At 36.5% G+C, this 15,105-nt stretch overlaps 2 protein-coding genes across 2 annotated transcripts; one reads left to right on the forward strand and one right to left on the reverse strand.

The window, feature by feature from the left end:
• The first annotated feature begins 1,816 nt into the window (after window positions 1-1,816).
• Window positions 1,817-2,774, forward strand: LOC121774525 (anthocyanidin 3-O-glucoside 6''-O-acyltransferase-like). Its single transcript, XM_042171385.1, has 2 exons — window positions 1,817-2,026; window positions 2,160-2,774. The coding sequence occupies exons 1-2, from the start codon at window positions 1,817-1,819 to the stop codon at window positions 2,772-2,774; spliced, it is 825 nt and encodes a 274-aa protein (XP_042027319.1).
• Window positions 2,775-11,719: 8,945 nt separating this feature from the next.
• LOC121773973 (uncharacterized acetyltransferase At3g50280-like) lies at window positions 11,720-13,757 on the reverse strand. The gene is made up of 2 exons (XM_042170884.1): window positions 13,115-13,757; window positions 11,720-12,494 (listed from the first exon to the last, which is right to left on the reverse strand). Exons 1-2 carry the CDS (start codon window positions 13,742-13,744, stop codon window positions 12,387-12,389), a joined length of 738 nt encoding a protein of 245 aa, XP_042026818.1. The 5' UTR covers window positions 13,745-13,757; the 3' UTR covers window positions 11,720-12,386.
• Window positions 13,758-15,105: the final 1,348 nt, after the last annotated feature.

Consider the following 15,105-nt stretch of genomic DNA (forward strand, 5'->3'; position numbering starts at 1 on the left):
AACAACACCGTTCCCCGGCAACGGCGCCATTTGAAAGGACGAATTACGCACGCGTGTCGCAGGCGCGTGTTCTTCCTATTCAACAATACTTATACGTTCCCACTTCCCAAAATACTATTAATTAGTATGTGGTAAGTCGGATGTCGATCCCACGAGGAACGGTCGTATCCGTTATGTATTTCAACACTTAAGAGTTTGGCGATGCCGCCACGCTTTAATTTGGGGTTGGGAATTAAACTACGAAATATAAACAAGACTTAAACTAATGTGGGAACTAAGAGTGCAAATAAAATTCAATATGAAGAAAGCATATACACAGGAACGTAAACTGGGCAAGCTAATAAACTGGGCAGTTTGGCAGGAAAATAAAAGCAGAATAATGACAACACCTTGTGAAATAGCACTTTCGGGAAATAAAGGAACAGGGGAGAGAAACCAGATTTTGTCACGAAAAATACTAAGTAAAAGAAGCAAAAGGAACTAAGTAGAAGGCTGCTAACTAAATTCCAAGTGTTCACACCTAATTGAAAGCTAGAGAAACTAATTTACTAGGAAAGAGACACTTAAAAGGTGGAATCTAAAAGCCTACTTAACTAGCTAATTTGGAGACTTCCTAAAGTGACTAAGCTGACATAAAAAGCATGAGAGAGAGAGTTTAAAACTGATTTTGAAGGCTCCATGTCAAAGAGTGAAAAGGAATTGTACTAGTTGCTTGCTAATGGCTATTATCCAATGGTCAAAAGTAGTAGAAAACTAAACTAAACAAAGGATAAAAGGATTAACACTTTGTAATCAGATTTTGGGGTTCCTAAATACACTAAGGCACGAAAACATGAGTAAAGAAATGACTAAATGGCTGCTACACACTTAACTATGCTAGAGAAACACCAAATCAACAAGTTAGCTACCTAATTATGCCTTGAAAACACCAAATAAAAAGCTGAAAATTAACAACTTGGAGAAGATAAACAAATCTTAAGAACATTCAACAATGGAGGATAGAAATAACTAAAGAAATTACAGCAACTAAAACACACTAGCATACAAGAACCAAACTACTAAGCAAGGGGAAATCACCATACAAATTGCAACTTAAAACACATTGTTTTCTCTTCTTTTTTTTACTGATTTTCGAAATTAAAGGGATGGAAAAAAAAAAGATTAACTAGCTGAACTAAACACTTAGGAAAGATCAAAGAAATAAGATGCAAAAGAAAAATCTAAACAAGCTAAGCAAGTAAAACCAAACTAGCAACAACCACTATTTTTTACTTCTTTTCTTCCATCAAAAGTTTCAAGTAGAATCAGCCCCTACAAGACCCTTTTAAAAGCATACAAACTTCAAATAAACAAACAAAGAAATCAACAAAGACAAAGGCTAGCTAAGGAACGAAAAAAAGTAAATCAATGCAAGGAATTTAAACTAAAAGCTCAAGAACACCAACAACCAAACATAAATGCTAAACACCTAGAGATTTAAATGCACCAAAAGCTTTTTAATATCAGCCCAACAACCTTAACTAGAGAGTTAAGATGTTGGAAAATGAGTACAATAAGGAACTAGGTCATTCAAAGCATTAAAACACTACACAACTACAAGCTTCACCCCATGGTGAGCAAAAGTGGCAATGGCTGCCTATGGTTCGAAATTTGCTTCAAGGATGAGAGAAAACTAAGCTTAGAGAGAGAAACTAAAACTAACTAAAGCTAGCTAAAGAGTGGTTCCCCCCCAAGTTGTTCCAAAAGGTAAGTTTTTGTTGATTTTGTTACACTTCTTCCAACCAATCTGATGTGGAAGTCTTCTCCACTCCCAATGATGGTAGTTGGCTTCTTTTGCCTTCAAAAGTGTCGCTTGTGGGCATTGGTAGCACAAAGACTCGTCAACTTAGCTTTGAAATGCGACTTTGAGGAGCTGTCAACATTGCTCGGACACTGGCCAATCCATCAAACTGGGCAGTTTGTGTCTTGTGGATTCCTTCTATCTCAAACCACTGAATTTGCATCCAATTTTCCTCTACTTTGGCATGTAATCCAGAATCCATTCCATTAGCATGCTCGTCGAACCACTCCATTCATTTCCTGCCAAAACATACACCTTCTCATGCAAATATTCAACTAAAGAATGCAAAAAGTGATCCAATTCAAGTGACGAAAATTAGCCTATCAATTCCCAAATCGACAAGCTCAAGAGCTGGGTTGCGATCAAGAAACCTTCCATAGGCCTCCCCTCGACTTTCGTGGGGGTGTGCGCTTACATCTGGAGCTGCCTAAACAAGTGCGGCGGGGAAAGCGACGATGAGATCCAATACCTTGGCTCTCCCGTCAATTGCCGGCAGCGGCTCAATCCGCCACTTCCGGAGAATTACTTCGGCAACTGCTTGATCCAATTCATTGCGGTTTCCACCCATGGAAGGCTAAAAGGGGATGATGGATTTATAGCTGGTGCAGGGATAGTTGCGGATGCTCTTAAGATTGCTTTGAAAAGCACAAGAGTGAGGGAGTTCTTCGAGAATCGAGCACAAATATTCTCAGAAATGAAGGGGAAGAGGGTGATTAGAGTTGTAGGATCATCAAAACTTGATCAATGTGATGCAGATTATGGATGGGGGAGAGCAGTTAAGTATGAATGCATTCATACCGACTTTTATGAAGCAGTTCATGTCTGTAAACACATACAAGGAGGTATCGAGTTGGGCCTCTCAATTCCTAAGGCTACCATGGATATCTTTGCAGATGTGTTTACCAAATACCTATACATCCATAGCAAATTGTAACTTGTTAATTTATTTTCGAAATTAATAAATGCACAATTTCATTTTCTGCTTTACAGAAATTTTCTGTAAAAAAATGCGTAAACTATCAAAAGTAGTGACATAGTTCAACACGATAGTCGGTAAAATTCTAGTATTACAAAAATAAACAACAATCGACAATAACGTGAAAACATATGTTCTAGACAAAGCATTAGCAGCTGGGCATCCTAGCAAAGCAAAAGCACTAAAAGATTAAAAGAATCAAAACCACTAGGAAATCAAGAAACACTACAAAAACAAGCAAATTACCAACGGATTATCCGTTGGAGAACTGTGTCACTAAGGGATTACCAAAGGACACAATACGTTAGAAAAAGGCACGTCGCAAATTTTTTTTACCAAGGGAAATTTGTGCCCTTGGTAAAATTCCCAACGGCAATTCCCTCGGTAAATCTTAGTTAAGGTTTAGGGAATTACCAACGCCAGATATCTGTTGGTAATCTTGATATGTTTTTTCAAATTTTCCAACGGTAGTTTTCCGTTGGTAATATTCCAGGAATTGTATTAGCACATATTCCAGAAATTGTATTAGCACCATTTCAATGTTATTCATCATACCTATACACGATAGAAGTTCCGGTTCATAATTATCATAAATTGAAATGTTAAAGAGACTTCACATTCCACTAACTCATTCTACTCATATATAATTTAAAACTAATACTCCCTCTGTCCCACGTTACTTGAGGCGTTTATTTTCTGCACGGAATTTAAGAAAGTTGTGTTCAATGAATTAAATAAAGTAGAAGAGAGAATAAAGTAAGAGAGAGGAGAGATGGTGAAGTAAAAGAATGAATAAAGTAAGTATGATTAGATGCTTTTTTTAGTCAAAAAGAGAAATGACTCAAGTAACTTGGGACAACCCAAAATGGAATACGATTCAAGTAACTTGAGACGGAGGGAGTATATACAAGTGGAACTTTGAATGGGAAAACTAAACAAAGATAAAGAAAGTCGCAGAGAAAAAGATAGAAAGTCGCAGAGAAACCGTGCTCTGTCGACAATCGGAAATTTTAAATGGGAAAACTAAACAAAGATAAAAGACAATAATTATGATTTCATTTATTGAAGAGAACAACAATAGCCCTATTTATAATACTAACACTAAGTTAATGAGCAAAACAAAAGATGTGGAAAAGATATGCAATCCCTAAATTATCTAACTAAATAATGCAACTAAATAATAATGCAAGATATGGAAGAGATATGAATATTAAACGTATCGACTCCCCCGCGGTTGAAATCCATCTCGTCCTCAAGGAGGGAACCACAAAGATTTCAACCTTATCCTCAAAGTGGTAACCACAAAGCAACCACAAAGCAACAACTAGGAATCATACAGGGTCAAAAACAAGCTCGCCATAATTGAGTTTGTAAGGGATTTTCAACTTTCTTTTCTCACCCAAGCACATCCCAATACTTGTAGCCTTCGTTTGATTACTTGTCCACTACCCAGTCTGATATCAATTGGTGCTTTCATCCGATCTCATCCTCCATCAATACTTCCAACAAAGATAAAGATAATCGCAGAGAAACTGTGCTCTGTCGACAATCGAAACTTTTAAACGGGAAAACTAAACAAAGATAAAAGACAATAATTATGATTTCATTTATTGAAGAGAATAACAATAGCCCTATTTATAATACTAATACTAACTTAATGACCAAGACAAAAAATATGGAAAAGATATGCAATCTATAAATTATCTAACTAAATAATGCAACTAAATAATAATGCAAGATATGGAAGAGATATGAATATTAAACGTATCAAACTTCTATTCCACTAACTTTCTCTCACCCATTTTTTTAATATTTCTTAAAACGGCACTACCGGAAAGAAATGAGACTCATGTTCACGAATGGAGGGAGTAGTTAATATAAAGATAGACAAGTCGAAACCACAGATCTCGTCCAACTACGAAACCACTATGTCAAGGTCACCATACATAATTTTATTCTAATTGAAAATTTATTGTATTGTGATCTATAAACCATCACTAAGCTAGTGATCGTTAATATGAAGATAGAAAAGTCGAAACCATGGATCTCATCCAACTCCGAAACCACTATATCAAGGTCACCATACAGAATATTATTCAAATTGAAAATTTATTGCCTCTGTGTACTTTAAGTAAAAAAATATAAGAAAACTAATGTAATTATTAAGAAATCTAACATGTGTTAATTACATGATGATGGTTGCATCAAGTAACAATGAGAAAGAGACTCATACACCCCCTTTATGCCTTAAGAATTATTATAAAATATATATGATGCAAACCTCATTTTCTAGAGGTATTTCATAAATGATTTTTCATGTCCAGATTTCTAAAATGTGATTTTCCTACTATTTTAAAATTGATTTTAGTTAAAAAATTACCATTAATTTTTTGAAAAAATCAAATATTTCCTGCTATTTTAGAAATATTGTTTGTAAAATTATCAATTTTGGCTATATGCAAATTTTTCCACGGCAACCATGATACATGTGGACAAAAAAACCAATATCCCTTGAATAAAATATATATTTATATAGTACTATATACTATGAATGTGTTTAAAAAGATAATAATACCAAGAAAGAAAATTGTATATGGACATTTCTAAGAGCATCCCCGTCTGTGCTCTTGCCAACGAGTACGGATATGGGCCCGGACCCACTTTTACTCCCTGCTCTTAGGCAAGAATACAACACTCACAGTCGTGCTCTTCCGCAAGGACAAGCTCAAGAGTCTCACCATTCTATTATTCAATTTAAATAAAAACCTTTCCACAAAATTAAAATGCATTAAAAATATCCGGAATACTATTACAAATTACAAAAAAATTAAAAATTACATAATTAAAATCCTAAAAATTAAAAAGTACTTAATTAAAATCTTAAAAATTAAAAATTACATAATTAAATTCATAAATTAAAAAACTCACTACTCGTGGTCAATTTCGCCCATATGTGTTTGATTAGGTCTTTTTATAGCTCAATGTGGGCTCGAGTATCGCGCATTGTGTTCCTTGTTTTGATCCTCTCGCCCACCGTCATATGCACACCTCGGCGTGGGGGAGACCTCGCGGTTGAGCTTCCAGCTTCATCCTCGTCGTAAAAGCTAGCCGTCATCGGTCCTTCGTCAGCTATAATCATGTTGTGCAGGATAATACACGTGTACATGATATAGGTGATATTTTTCACTTACCACAGCCGAGACGGGGCCTTCACAATGTTGAATTGGGCTTGAAGGACCCCAAAAGCTCTTTCGACATTTTTTCGAGCGGACTCTTGACGCTGCGCAAAAAGAACCCGTCTCGGGTCTTGCAGGTTGCTGAGCGTCTTCACGAAAGTCGACCATCTTGGGGAGACACCATCGGCGAGATAGTAACCCATGTGGTATGCATTACCGTTGACGGTAAAGTCGATCGCCGGTGCTACACCATTCAAAACATCATTGAAAAGTGGTGAACAATAGAACACGTTCAAGTCGTTGTTGGATCCGGCAATACCAAAATATGCATGCCAAATCCATAGACGGTAGTCGGCAACCGCTTCAAGGATAAGTGTTGGGCCGCCACCTTTGTGGCCGCTTAAGTGTTGCCCCCTCTAAGCAGTCGGGCAATTCTTCCACCTCCAAAACTTCCAGTCAATGCTGCCAAGCATACCGCAAAAACCATGGACTGTTTCGTGAAGACGAAACAACCTTTGGCAATCATCGGTGGTGGGTGGGTGCCCCAAGGAATTCCTCACCGAAAGCTGAATGAACGCCGTCACAAAAAAATTTAAGGCAAAGGATTCTAATTGACTCACCGACATGCAAATTGTCGGATGACACACGTACACTTCTGCAACGCCGAGAGACTTTGCCGACCGATTGCGTCTGTACTTGTTTAAAAGTATTCAACGCGGGCGGATAATGTGTTGACAATACGCATAAACAAGCGTTTTGACATGCGAAAACGGCGCCGAAAGTAATCTTCCAGAAACCGCGGCTGGTCAGAAAAATAGTCGGCAACACGCCTTTCGTTGGCTCCCTTCCGGTCACGATGGATGTAGCGGCGAGTTGATCTAGTTGGTTGAGGAGGAGGGGCGGGGATATTCGCGGTGACATAGGCTTCATAGGCGACTCAGTATTATTCATAGTATTCTCGTTCTTCGCGCTCCGCTTCCGCAAGGAGATTGGTGAAATCCATTTGAGAGGGTTTGAGTGAGAGAGGAAGATGTAGATAAGTTTTATGAAAAAATATGAATGAGAGATGATTTGATGTGAAAAATGGATGAAAAATATGTGTATTTATAGATGATTTTGGGAATAAAAAATAAAAAAATCAAAAAATTCTAGAAAAACGGTAAAAAACGGACATATTTTTGGGAATCTGAAAATATATATTTTTTAAATTTTTGGTATTATTTTCTATTTTTTAAAAAAATGAATTTCCGATGGAAATGCCGTTGGCCAATCAGAACGTGCCACGTCAGCTGCTCGCTGGCACGGACGTGTTGCTCGATGCATCAAGCAGCGCCGCGCCAGCGGCAAGAGCGCAGCGACGAACAGGCGGTGCCGCACCGCTGGCACGGACGGACGGATATCCACTCACCGCTGCGGATGCTCTAATATTTGATATCAAATGTAACCTCGTATTTTTTATTCATCTTGATATAAATATGTTTCATATTCATATTGATTGCATTCGACATTGTATTATTATATCATTTTATGATTTACATGATCATTATTAATTATTAATGCGTTGAAATTACAATGATTTGTTACGTGTTCGGTGTCCGTTTAAAATATTAATTACTGTACTATATCGATAAGTACGCGATCATGATCATTGTTTAAAATCTTATTTTAGTATTAAACTTGGTTGGTTGATTTTGTGCACCACATGACTCACGAGAGTAGCTGGTAACTTTAATTTGTATAATTATGTTTTCGTTTTCACATTGATTGTCGAATTAATCGATAATTAGTTACGTGCTCCACGTCCGTTTAAAATATTACTATATTGATAAGTGCGCGATCATTATCATTGTTTATAAAACTTGGTTGGTTGAATTTGTGCACCATGACTCACGAGAGTAGTTGGTAACTTTAATAATAGAGATTTATATTATTTAGTTGTATGAGTATTATTTTATTTGGAAGTATTTATCAGGATTTGATTTATTTTCCAGATTTTATTTATCTTTTTAATTTGTTTTGGTTGAGTTTATATCCTATGATATCTTTTTATATCTCTACACATTATAAATATGTGGAGAATATCCGAATTAACGATAAAAAAATAAAATATATTTTTATTATTTTCTTTTTCGATGTTTCTATCTCAGAGAAACCAGTTTCTCTCACCTTCTAAAAGAATCACTGTTTTCTTCTTCTGTCATAAAAATGTACTCCTTCTGTCCCACTCAAAATGGCCACATTCTTGAGTGGCACGGAGTTTTAGATGAAATAGTTGTTTGTGAAGAGTGAAAAAAATGATTGAATATTTTAATAAGGAGAGAGGAGAGATGAATATAATTATAAATATAAAAAGTGGACATCTTGAATGGAACAAACTAAAAAGGAAAGGTGGACATCTTGAATGAGATGGATGGAGTATTAATATCACTGTCTCTAAATATTTCGCTGCTCTAACTTCATACATTTTATTATTGAAAACACTCTTTCAACATATATTGTGATGTCTTGTTACTACTTATATCAAGTAAGACCAATTTAATGAACCGATAAACTAATGAGAAATATTATTTATCGTATCTGGATTACTAAATGTAAGATAACATGATCAATCCTCGGTAACATTTTCAATTTAGTCTCATTAAGGATAAGGCAAACAAAACAAATAAATTAATAATCAAAAGACTAAATGCTGAAAGAATACTTCCTCCGTCCCAATTAAATTGAGTCAAAACTTTTGGGTATGTAGATTAATAAATTGTGTTGAAAAGTAGGAGAGAGGAATAGAGTAGGAAAACTAAAGAGAGAGTAAAGTAGGTAATAGAATAAAGTAAGATTGATTGGATGTTTTGTTTTTGTCAAAAAAAAGAAATGATTCAACTTAGTTAGGACATCCCAAAAAAGAATACGACTCAACTTAGTTGGGACAGATGCAGTATTTATTAAGGGTTGAACAGTAGGCATTATGCTACAAAATTAATTCATGTATTAGTAGTGTTAAATTTGTTGGAACTTGTGCCAACTTAATTAGTATTTCATCCGTCCAATAAAAATATGCACATATGATATGACACGAGAATTAAAATAAAATTGGTAAAGTAAGGAAAAAATGAAAATGATAATTAAAGTAGTGTTAGTGGGGCCCATTATTATTAGTGTTTTAATGGTGATATAAGTTATAAATAACTTGATATACAATGGTAATAAATTGGGATAGCTTTTCATAAATAAATATACTCATATTTTTATGGGACGAGCGAAAATAGAAAGTGAACATATTTTTATAGATAGATGGAGTATTATTAGGTGAGGCAGGCCCATCTTGTAAAGCCTAATTATTATATAAGAATTCAATTGTTTCTATCATCTTCTCCACACCACATCAGATTTAGCGCACAGCTAGCCAGCGATTGGGGCAGGAGAGTCGACACTGTGGGGTCAGATAAGGGAGAGTAATATCTGGCGATTCTCCGGGGACGGTGTTGGGTCAGCCGACCCTACTGGACTGCCACTGAATAAGAGAGAGATGAAAAAGATAGTGGAAATAATATTTGTGAATTGTGTGGGTCCATATTATTAGTAATTTGTAATAATTAGTTTAATAATTTCCATACTTAGATATGGTCTAAGTTTAAGAGACAATCTAAAATAATAAAATTAGTCTATTTATTAAGTACGGAAGGTGTATATTTTATCTAAATTAAACAAAATGACCTCAAACAAAATGACCTGCGCAGCTTTTGACATTTATGGTGAAATTTTAATAGTCACCGAGCTTAACTTCTTATTAGTCAAATAGATTCTTTACTTATTGCTAGGTAAATTAAATGTGACTTATTTGACCATTTTGGCAAAGCTACAAACTATTCTCCATTATCTTTTTAGTAAATATACCACGTAATTCACGTAATGATCAGATTAGTTCTTCTTGCAATTTTGCTCCTTTAAAACTAATTGTACTGCCTCTGCGGGCTTTGATCATTACTTATTTATTGTTATTGTTACACTAATACATTATTAATAACATGTGACTCCTATTTCACCAAATTACGTTAAATTAATTAATCACAACAAACACATACTATCATTTATTGTATTCGATAGACAAACGAGTACTTTTGTTTGATACTCCCTGTGTCTTTGTCCATAAAAATATAGATAAATGACACAAGAATTGTGATGCGAATCAAATTGTTCATTTTTATTCCCTAACTTTACATGATTTATATAGTTTGATGCTTGCAAAAGTATGTTTATGGTGTAGGAATGAAGCTCGGATGGTGAAAAGATTGTGCAAATGGCGTCGTGAGTCCAGAAAGCTCGGAAAATGGGTCACCCGACCGGGTGAATTTGTGGAGATAAAATTCCACCCGGCCGGGTGAAAATTGGCATGCATGCGGAGGTCAGATTCTTCGCCCGGTCGGGCGATTCCAAGATTCAAAAAACGCCCGGTCGGGCGTTTGTCATTACGCGTACGAAGTCCAGATGGGGGAGTATTTCTGTCACCCGGACGGGTGAATTTGTGGAGTTAATATTCCACCCGGCCGGGTGGTTCACTCCTAACTGCAAAGTGGCAGTTTTCGGCAGTTTGGCTGGAAGAAAAAGGGGAGTTGCTGGCATGTTAGAGGGGAGACGAAATTGGGAAAAAGAAGAGAGATACGAAGAGAGAGGGAGGAAGATCCGGCATCCAATCTTCATCATCTCGGAGACGGATTACCGCCGGCTATAGGAGAACACCATTAATCTTACGGTTTTTCTTCTTTAGCATGTGTGGCTAATTTTTCTTCATTGCTCCTAACACTAGTAGGATGAATTGATTGTAGAGATTATATATTTAATCATTTGCTTTGGTTTTCTTCTATGGTTCGGATTTTATTTATGCTATGTTTTGATGCATCAAATGTAGTATATTATTTGCTTCTTTCTGATGTCTCTTTAACTTGGAAATTGGATGAAAACTTAGATGAAAAGCTTGTGAATTTTACCTTGTTCAGAGATAAATGCATAAGTGAATATTGATGTAAAAAAGTCTTCGAGGTTGAATTAATACTTACTACACATCTGTGGGAGTTTAGTTTGATGAGAAGATGATTATGTGTTAAGTGTTCAACTAACCATGATATTTGTTGGCTTGAGAACTTAGTCTAGTATTTACCGGGCTTCCGCAGGAATATTAGTCTAATGAGTAGGTACCTGTGGCTATGTGTTCAGCTAGCATTAGTACTATAATTCTTTAAGTATGTTCAGTACTTTTAGAGTGTAAAATTGATACATCGTTCTCAATAGCTTATGAACTTGAATATAGAATCAATACAATAGTGATTCATCCGAATGTTGTTAGGAGCAATGTTCTTTATCTCTTGAGTTTCCCTATTTCCGTATTTTAGTTTCTAAATTTAGTTTATTAATCTTGTCAATCTCAAGTTAAATAATCATACGCCTCCCTGTGGTTCGACACTCTTTTACTACAACTACATCTGTACTCTTGCAGAAAGGTTGTAATTTTAGAGCTATTTGATTTACTTGTGTGTTATTAGTTCATTGATATAAAGCTCGAAAATTACACATTAAATTGATACATAATTGGTAAAGTAAAAACGATAATGAAAATGGTAGTTAAAGCAGTGTTAATGGTTAGTGAGACCCACATTATTATTAATATTTAATGAGTTGTAATGATGAGTCATAGTTGTATAAGTTATAAATAAATTGACGTATATGAGTAATGAGTTAGAAACAATTTTGAAATATATATTTTCTTTAATGATTATTTAAAAATAGGATAGAGATTTATTAGTAGAGCGATGCAATACTATTACTTTGTGCAAGGAGAGAATGAAAGAGGCAAAGAGCAAGAACCGAAATTTGGAAAATATGAGGAACTAGTGTGAAGTTAAGTAATCTTCCATTGCCTGTAACGTGTCCTCGGCGAAGCAAACTTCAAGGTCCATACCGCCGGGATCCGCGGCCGGAAAACCACTACCAATCCCTCAACCTTGTAAGTGTAGCCACTCCTCATAGCAATTGGCTTCCCCCACCCGAAATCGCAGTCGTAAACATGGTGTCGCGGAGTACTTGTGATGACAAGAGGCGGAGCACTCCCCATTGCGTGAATCACCGCTTTCTCCTCCCCCTCGCGCCTGATGCGAGGCTCCACCTTCTTCTCCGCGTTTATGCTGATTGTTTCATTACTCGTCTGAGCAATCAGCTGATCGATCTTCATCGCGGTGCCACCCAATCCCCCCTTCCATACATCGCTCCCGCTCATCGCCAAAGCAACGGGGAAGAATGCGTTCCCAAAATACGCGTCTGAGAAAGACGACAGCCTGCTTCTCGCCCCAATCGAGAGTGCCAGAGTCCGAGTAGTTGAATCGTCGGAGCTTCCTACTGTGCTCCGTCAGAGATGAGCCAGAAGTGCTTGCAGAGTAGATATTTTGTCAATTCCTGTTTCCGAATTCGACTTCGCCTTGAGCTGTCCTAGTTTCTCTTTGCTGAAATGGAATACCTGTTGGCAAATTAAATTAATATAAATATAATACGGAGTAATATCCCATACTGCCTTCATTTAAATAGTCATACTATCTTCTCGCAGATTTTAAAAAATTATTTGATTTTTTTAAGTAAAATCAAATTGAGAAAATAAACAGAATCTTGTTAGTGGAGGTATTTTTTTCCAGCACTGGTATTATGCACGCATTTCTTTCCAATATTTCTTTAGTGGACGGTGAATAAATTAAGAGATGATTTACTTTTTTTTATCAAAAATAGAAATGAGTTGGATCTTTCCAAAATAGAAATATGACTTTATTAACATAGAATGAAGGGAGTATTAGTTTTATACTCTTTCCGTCCCTATAAAATAGACAAAATTTGAAACGAGATAGAAAGAAATAGTGATTGAAGTATTGTTAATGCAAATGAGACCCGCTTAATTAGTGATAAAATTTTCGTTAAATAGAACTGGTCTATTATTTTAAGGGACATATACCAAAATGCTAAAAAAGATTGAGAAATTAGAAAAACGCGGAATCCGCATAAAAAATAAAAAAAAATGATTTATCAGTGTAAAAAGAGAACTGAAAGTAGCGTAAAATCATAGACATTCTGATGAATTTCTATGAATACCTTCCGTGGCAAATGAGATGGTGCAATTAGGTTTTTCTCCGGAGCGGTCGAAGATGGGAGATTTCGAGATCGATTCTGAACCGCGAGAAATCTCCGACAGGAAGTGAAGAAATGCCAGAAAGAAGGGCCGTCCATGACGACATGGTTGGCGGAGCAGGCGATGACGACGCCGTCCGCTAGCTCAGTGACTTGCACCGACACCAGAGGCTTCGAGATTCCTTCGAAATTGGTGAATCCGGCGTTCGCCGGGAAAAAGGAATACACGATTTCTGGTATGAAGCTTGGGTCGATGATGTCGGAGACGGAGATGGCGGGGGCGATTGCGTGAATGAACTCGGCTCCGGCGTTATTGCAGTCGACGGAGAAACTGGCCATGCCGCCGCCGTGGGGGGTGGCGACGAGGCGGCCGGCGAGCCGGGGGAAAAAGTCTAGGGTGCGGGAGAGTGAGTCTTTGAGATGTTGGATTAGGGATTGTGAATCAGAGGTAGGGTTGTAAAATATGAGGCCTCTTTGAATAGGAACGGTTTGGAATGCTCGTATATCCCATGGATTAAGCTCTAATCTTGATAATGAATTTGAAGCACTGCCGCAAACAAGATATGAAGACATCACCTTCAGTTTTTCCGCCATCTTCAATTTCTTATTTGGCATCTATTGCTATTAAATACACAATTTTTTCAATTCTTTTTAATTTTAACATTTAAGTTTTAAATATCAATATGCTTTATGAATCAAATCACGTGTGCCATCCCTAAGAGCATCCGCAGCGGCATGACCGTCCGATCGTCCGTCCTTGCCGCTGGCACGGCACACTCCTGTCTGCCGCTGCGCTCTTGTCGCTGGCACGGCTCTGCTCGATACATAGAGCACGTCCGTGCCGCTGAGCAGGGCGACGTGACACGTTTCTATTAGCCATTGCCATTTTTTTTAAAAAAAAAAAAATAAAAAATAATACCAAAAATTAAAAAAAAATCGGATTCCAAAAATATACAGATTTTATTACCTTTTTTTGAATTTTTTTTGAATTTTTTTTTAAAAAAAAGTAATCCCAAAATCATCTATAAATACACACATTCATTATCCATTTGGGCGAAATTCGGCCACAAGTAGTTGGCTTTTTAAATTTTATGAATATAATTATGTAATTTTTAATTTTTAGGATTTTAATTATGTAATTTTTAATTTTTTTGTAATTTGTAATAGTATTCCGGATATTTTTAATACATTTTAATTTTGTGGAAATGTTTTTATTTAAATTGAATAATAGAATGGTGAGACTCTTGAGCTTGTCCATGCCGAAGAGCACGGATGTGGGTGTTGTGCTCTTGCCTAAGGACAGAGAGTAAAAGTGGATTCGGACCCACATCCGTGCTCGTTGGCAAGAGCATGGATGGAGATGCTCTAAGATTCACTTTTTTTTCTATTTGTACGAACTTACCTTTGTAAATCTACAACACAAATCCCAACGTTGCTAGTTTTTTCGATATCTAAACCAATACGATGTTTGTCATCGATAACGACACGACACGATAACAACAAACACGAACATGACCCGTTAACAAAATTCTAAACACGAGCACGACTCGCTACCCTCATACACGAACACGACACGAACTCATTAACGACACGAACCACTTCGGGTCAACACGACACGATAACAACACATATATGACACGACACAATAACGATACTATATTAATATTATTTCTTAACGTGTAACACGAGCACGACACTATACTAATATTAAGTGCTCCATTAGACTAAACCTAATTTAAATTTTAAAATAATAATATTATTATAATATTATTTTTAACGTGTAACACAAACACGACACAAAATTTTCGTGTCGTTATCGTGTCGACACGATAAAGACGCGAACCCAATAAGCTTTGATATTAATGGGACACGATAAGGATACGAACCCAATAAGCTTTGACACATACTCATTAATTTCGTGCAGGTTCATGTCGTATTCTCGTGTCGTACCAAAA

This window comes from Salvia splendens, chromosome 17 (genome assembly GCF_004379255.2).
Source record: "Salvia splendens isolate huo1 chromosome 17, SspV2, whole genome shotgun sequence".
Lineage (NCBI taxonomy): Eukaryota > Viridiplantae > Streptophyta > Magnoliopsida > Lamiales > Lamiaceae > Salvia > Salvia splendens.

What these genes read in the sequence shown, in the direction of transcription:
- LOC121774525 (XM_042171385.1), top strand. Translation starts at nt 1,817, where the DNA reads ATGGTAGTTGGCTTCTTTTGCCTTCAAAAGTGTCGCTTGTGGGCATTG. An exon ending in ATTTTCCTCTACTTTGGCAT is followed by an intron (nt 2,027 to 2,159) that starts GTAATCCAGAAT and finishes GACGAAAATTAG; the next exon opens with CCTATCAATTCCCAAATCGA.
- LOC121773973 (XM_042170884.1), bottom strand. Translation starts at nt 13,744, where the DNA reads ATGGCGGAAAAACTGAAGGTGATGTCTTCATATCTTGTTTGCGGCAGT. An exon ending in CATCTCATTTGCCACGGAAG is followed by an intron (nt 12,495 to 13,114) that starts GTATTCATAGAA and finishes ATTTGCCAACAG; the next exon opens with GTATTCCATTTCAGCAAAGA.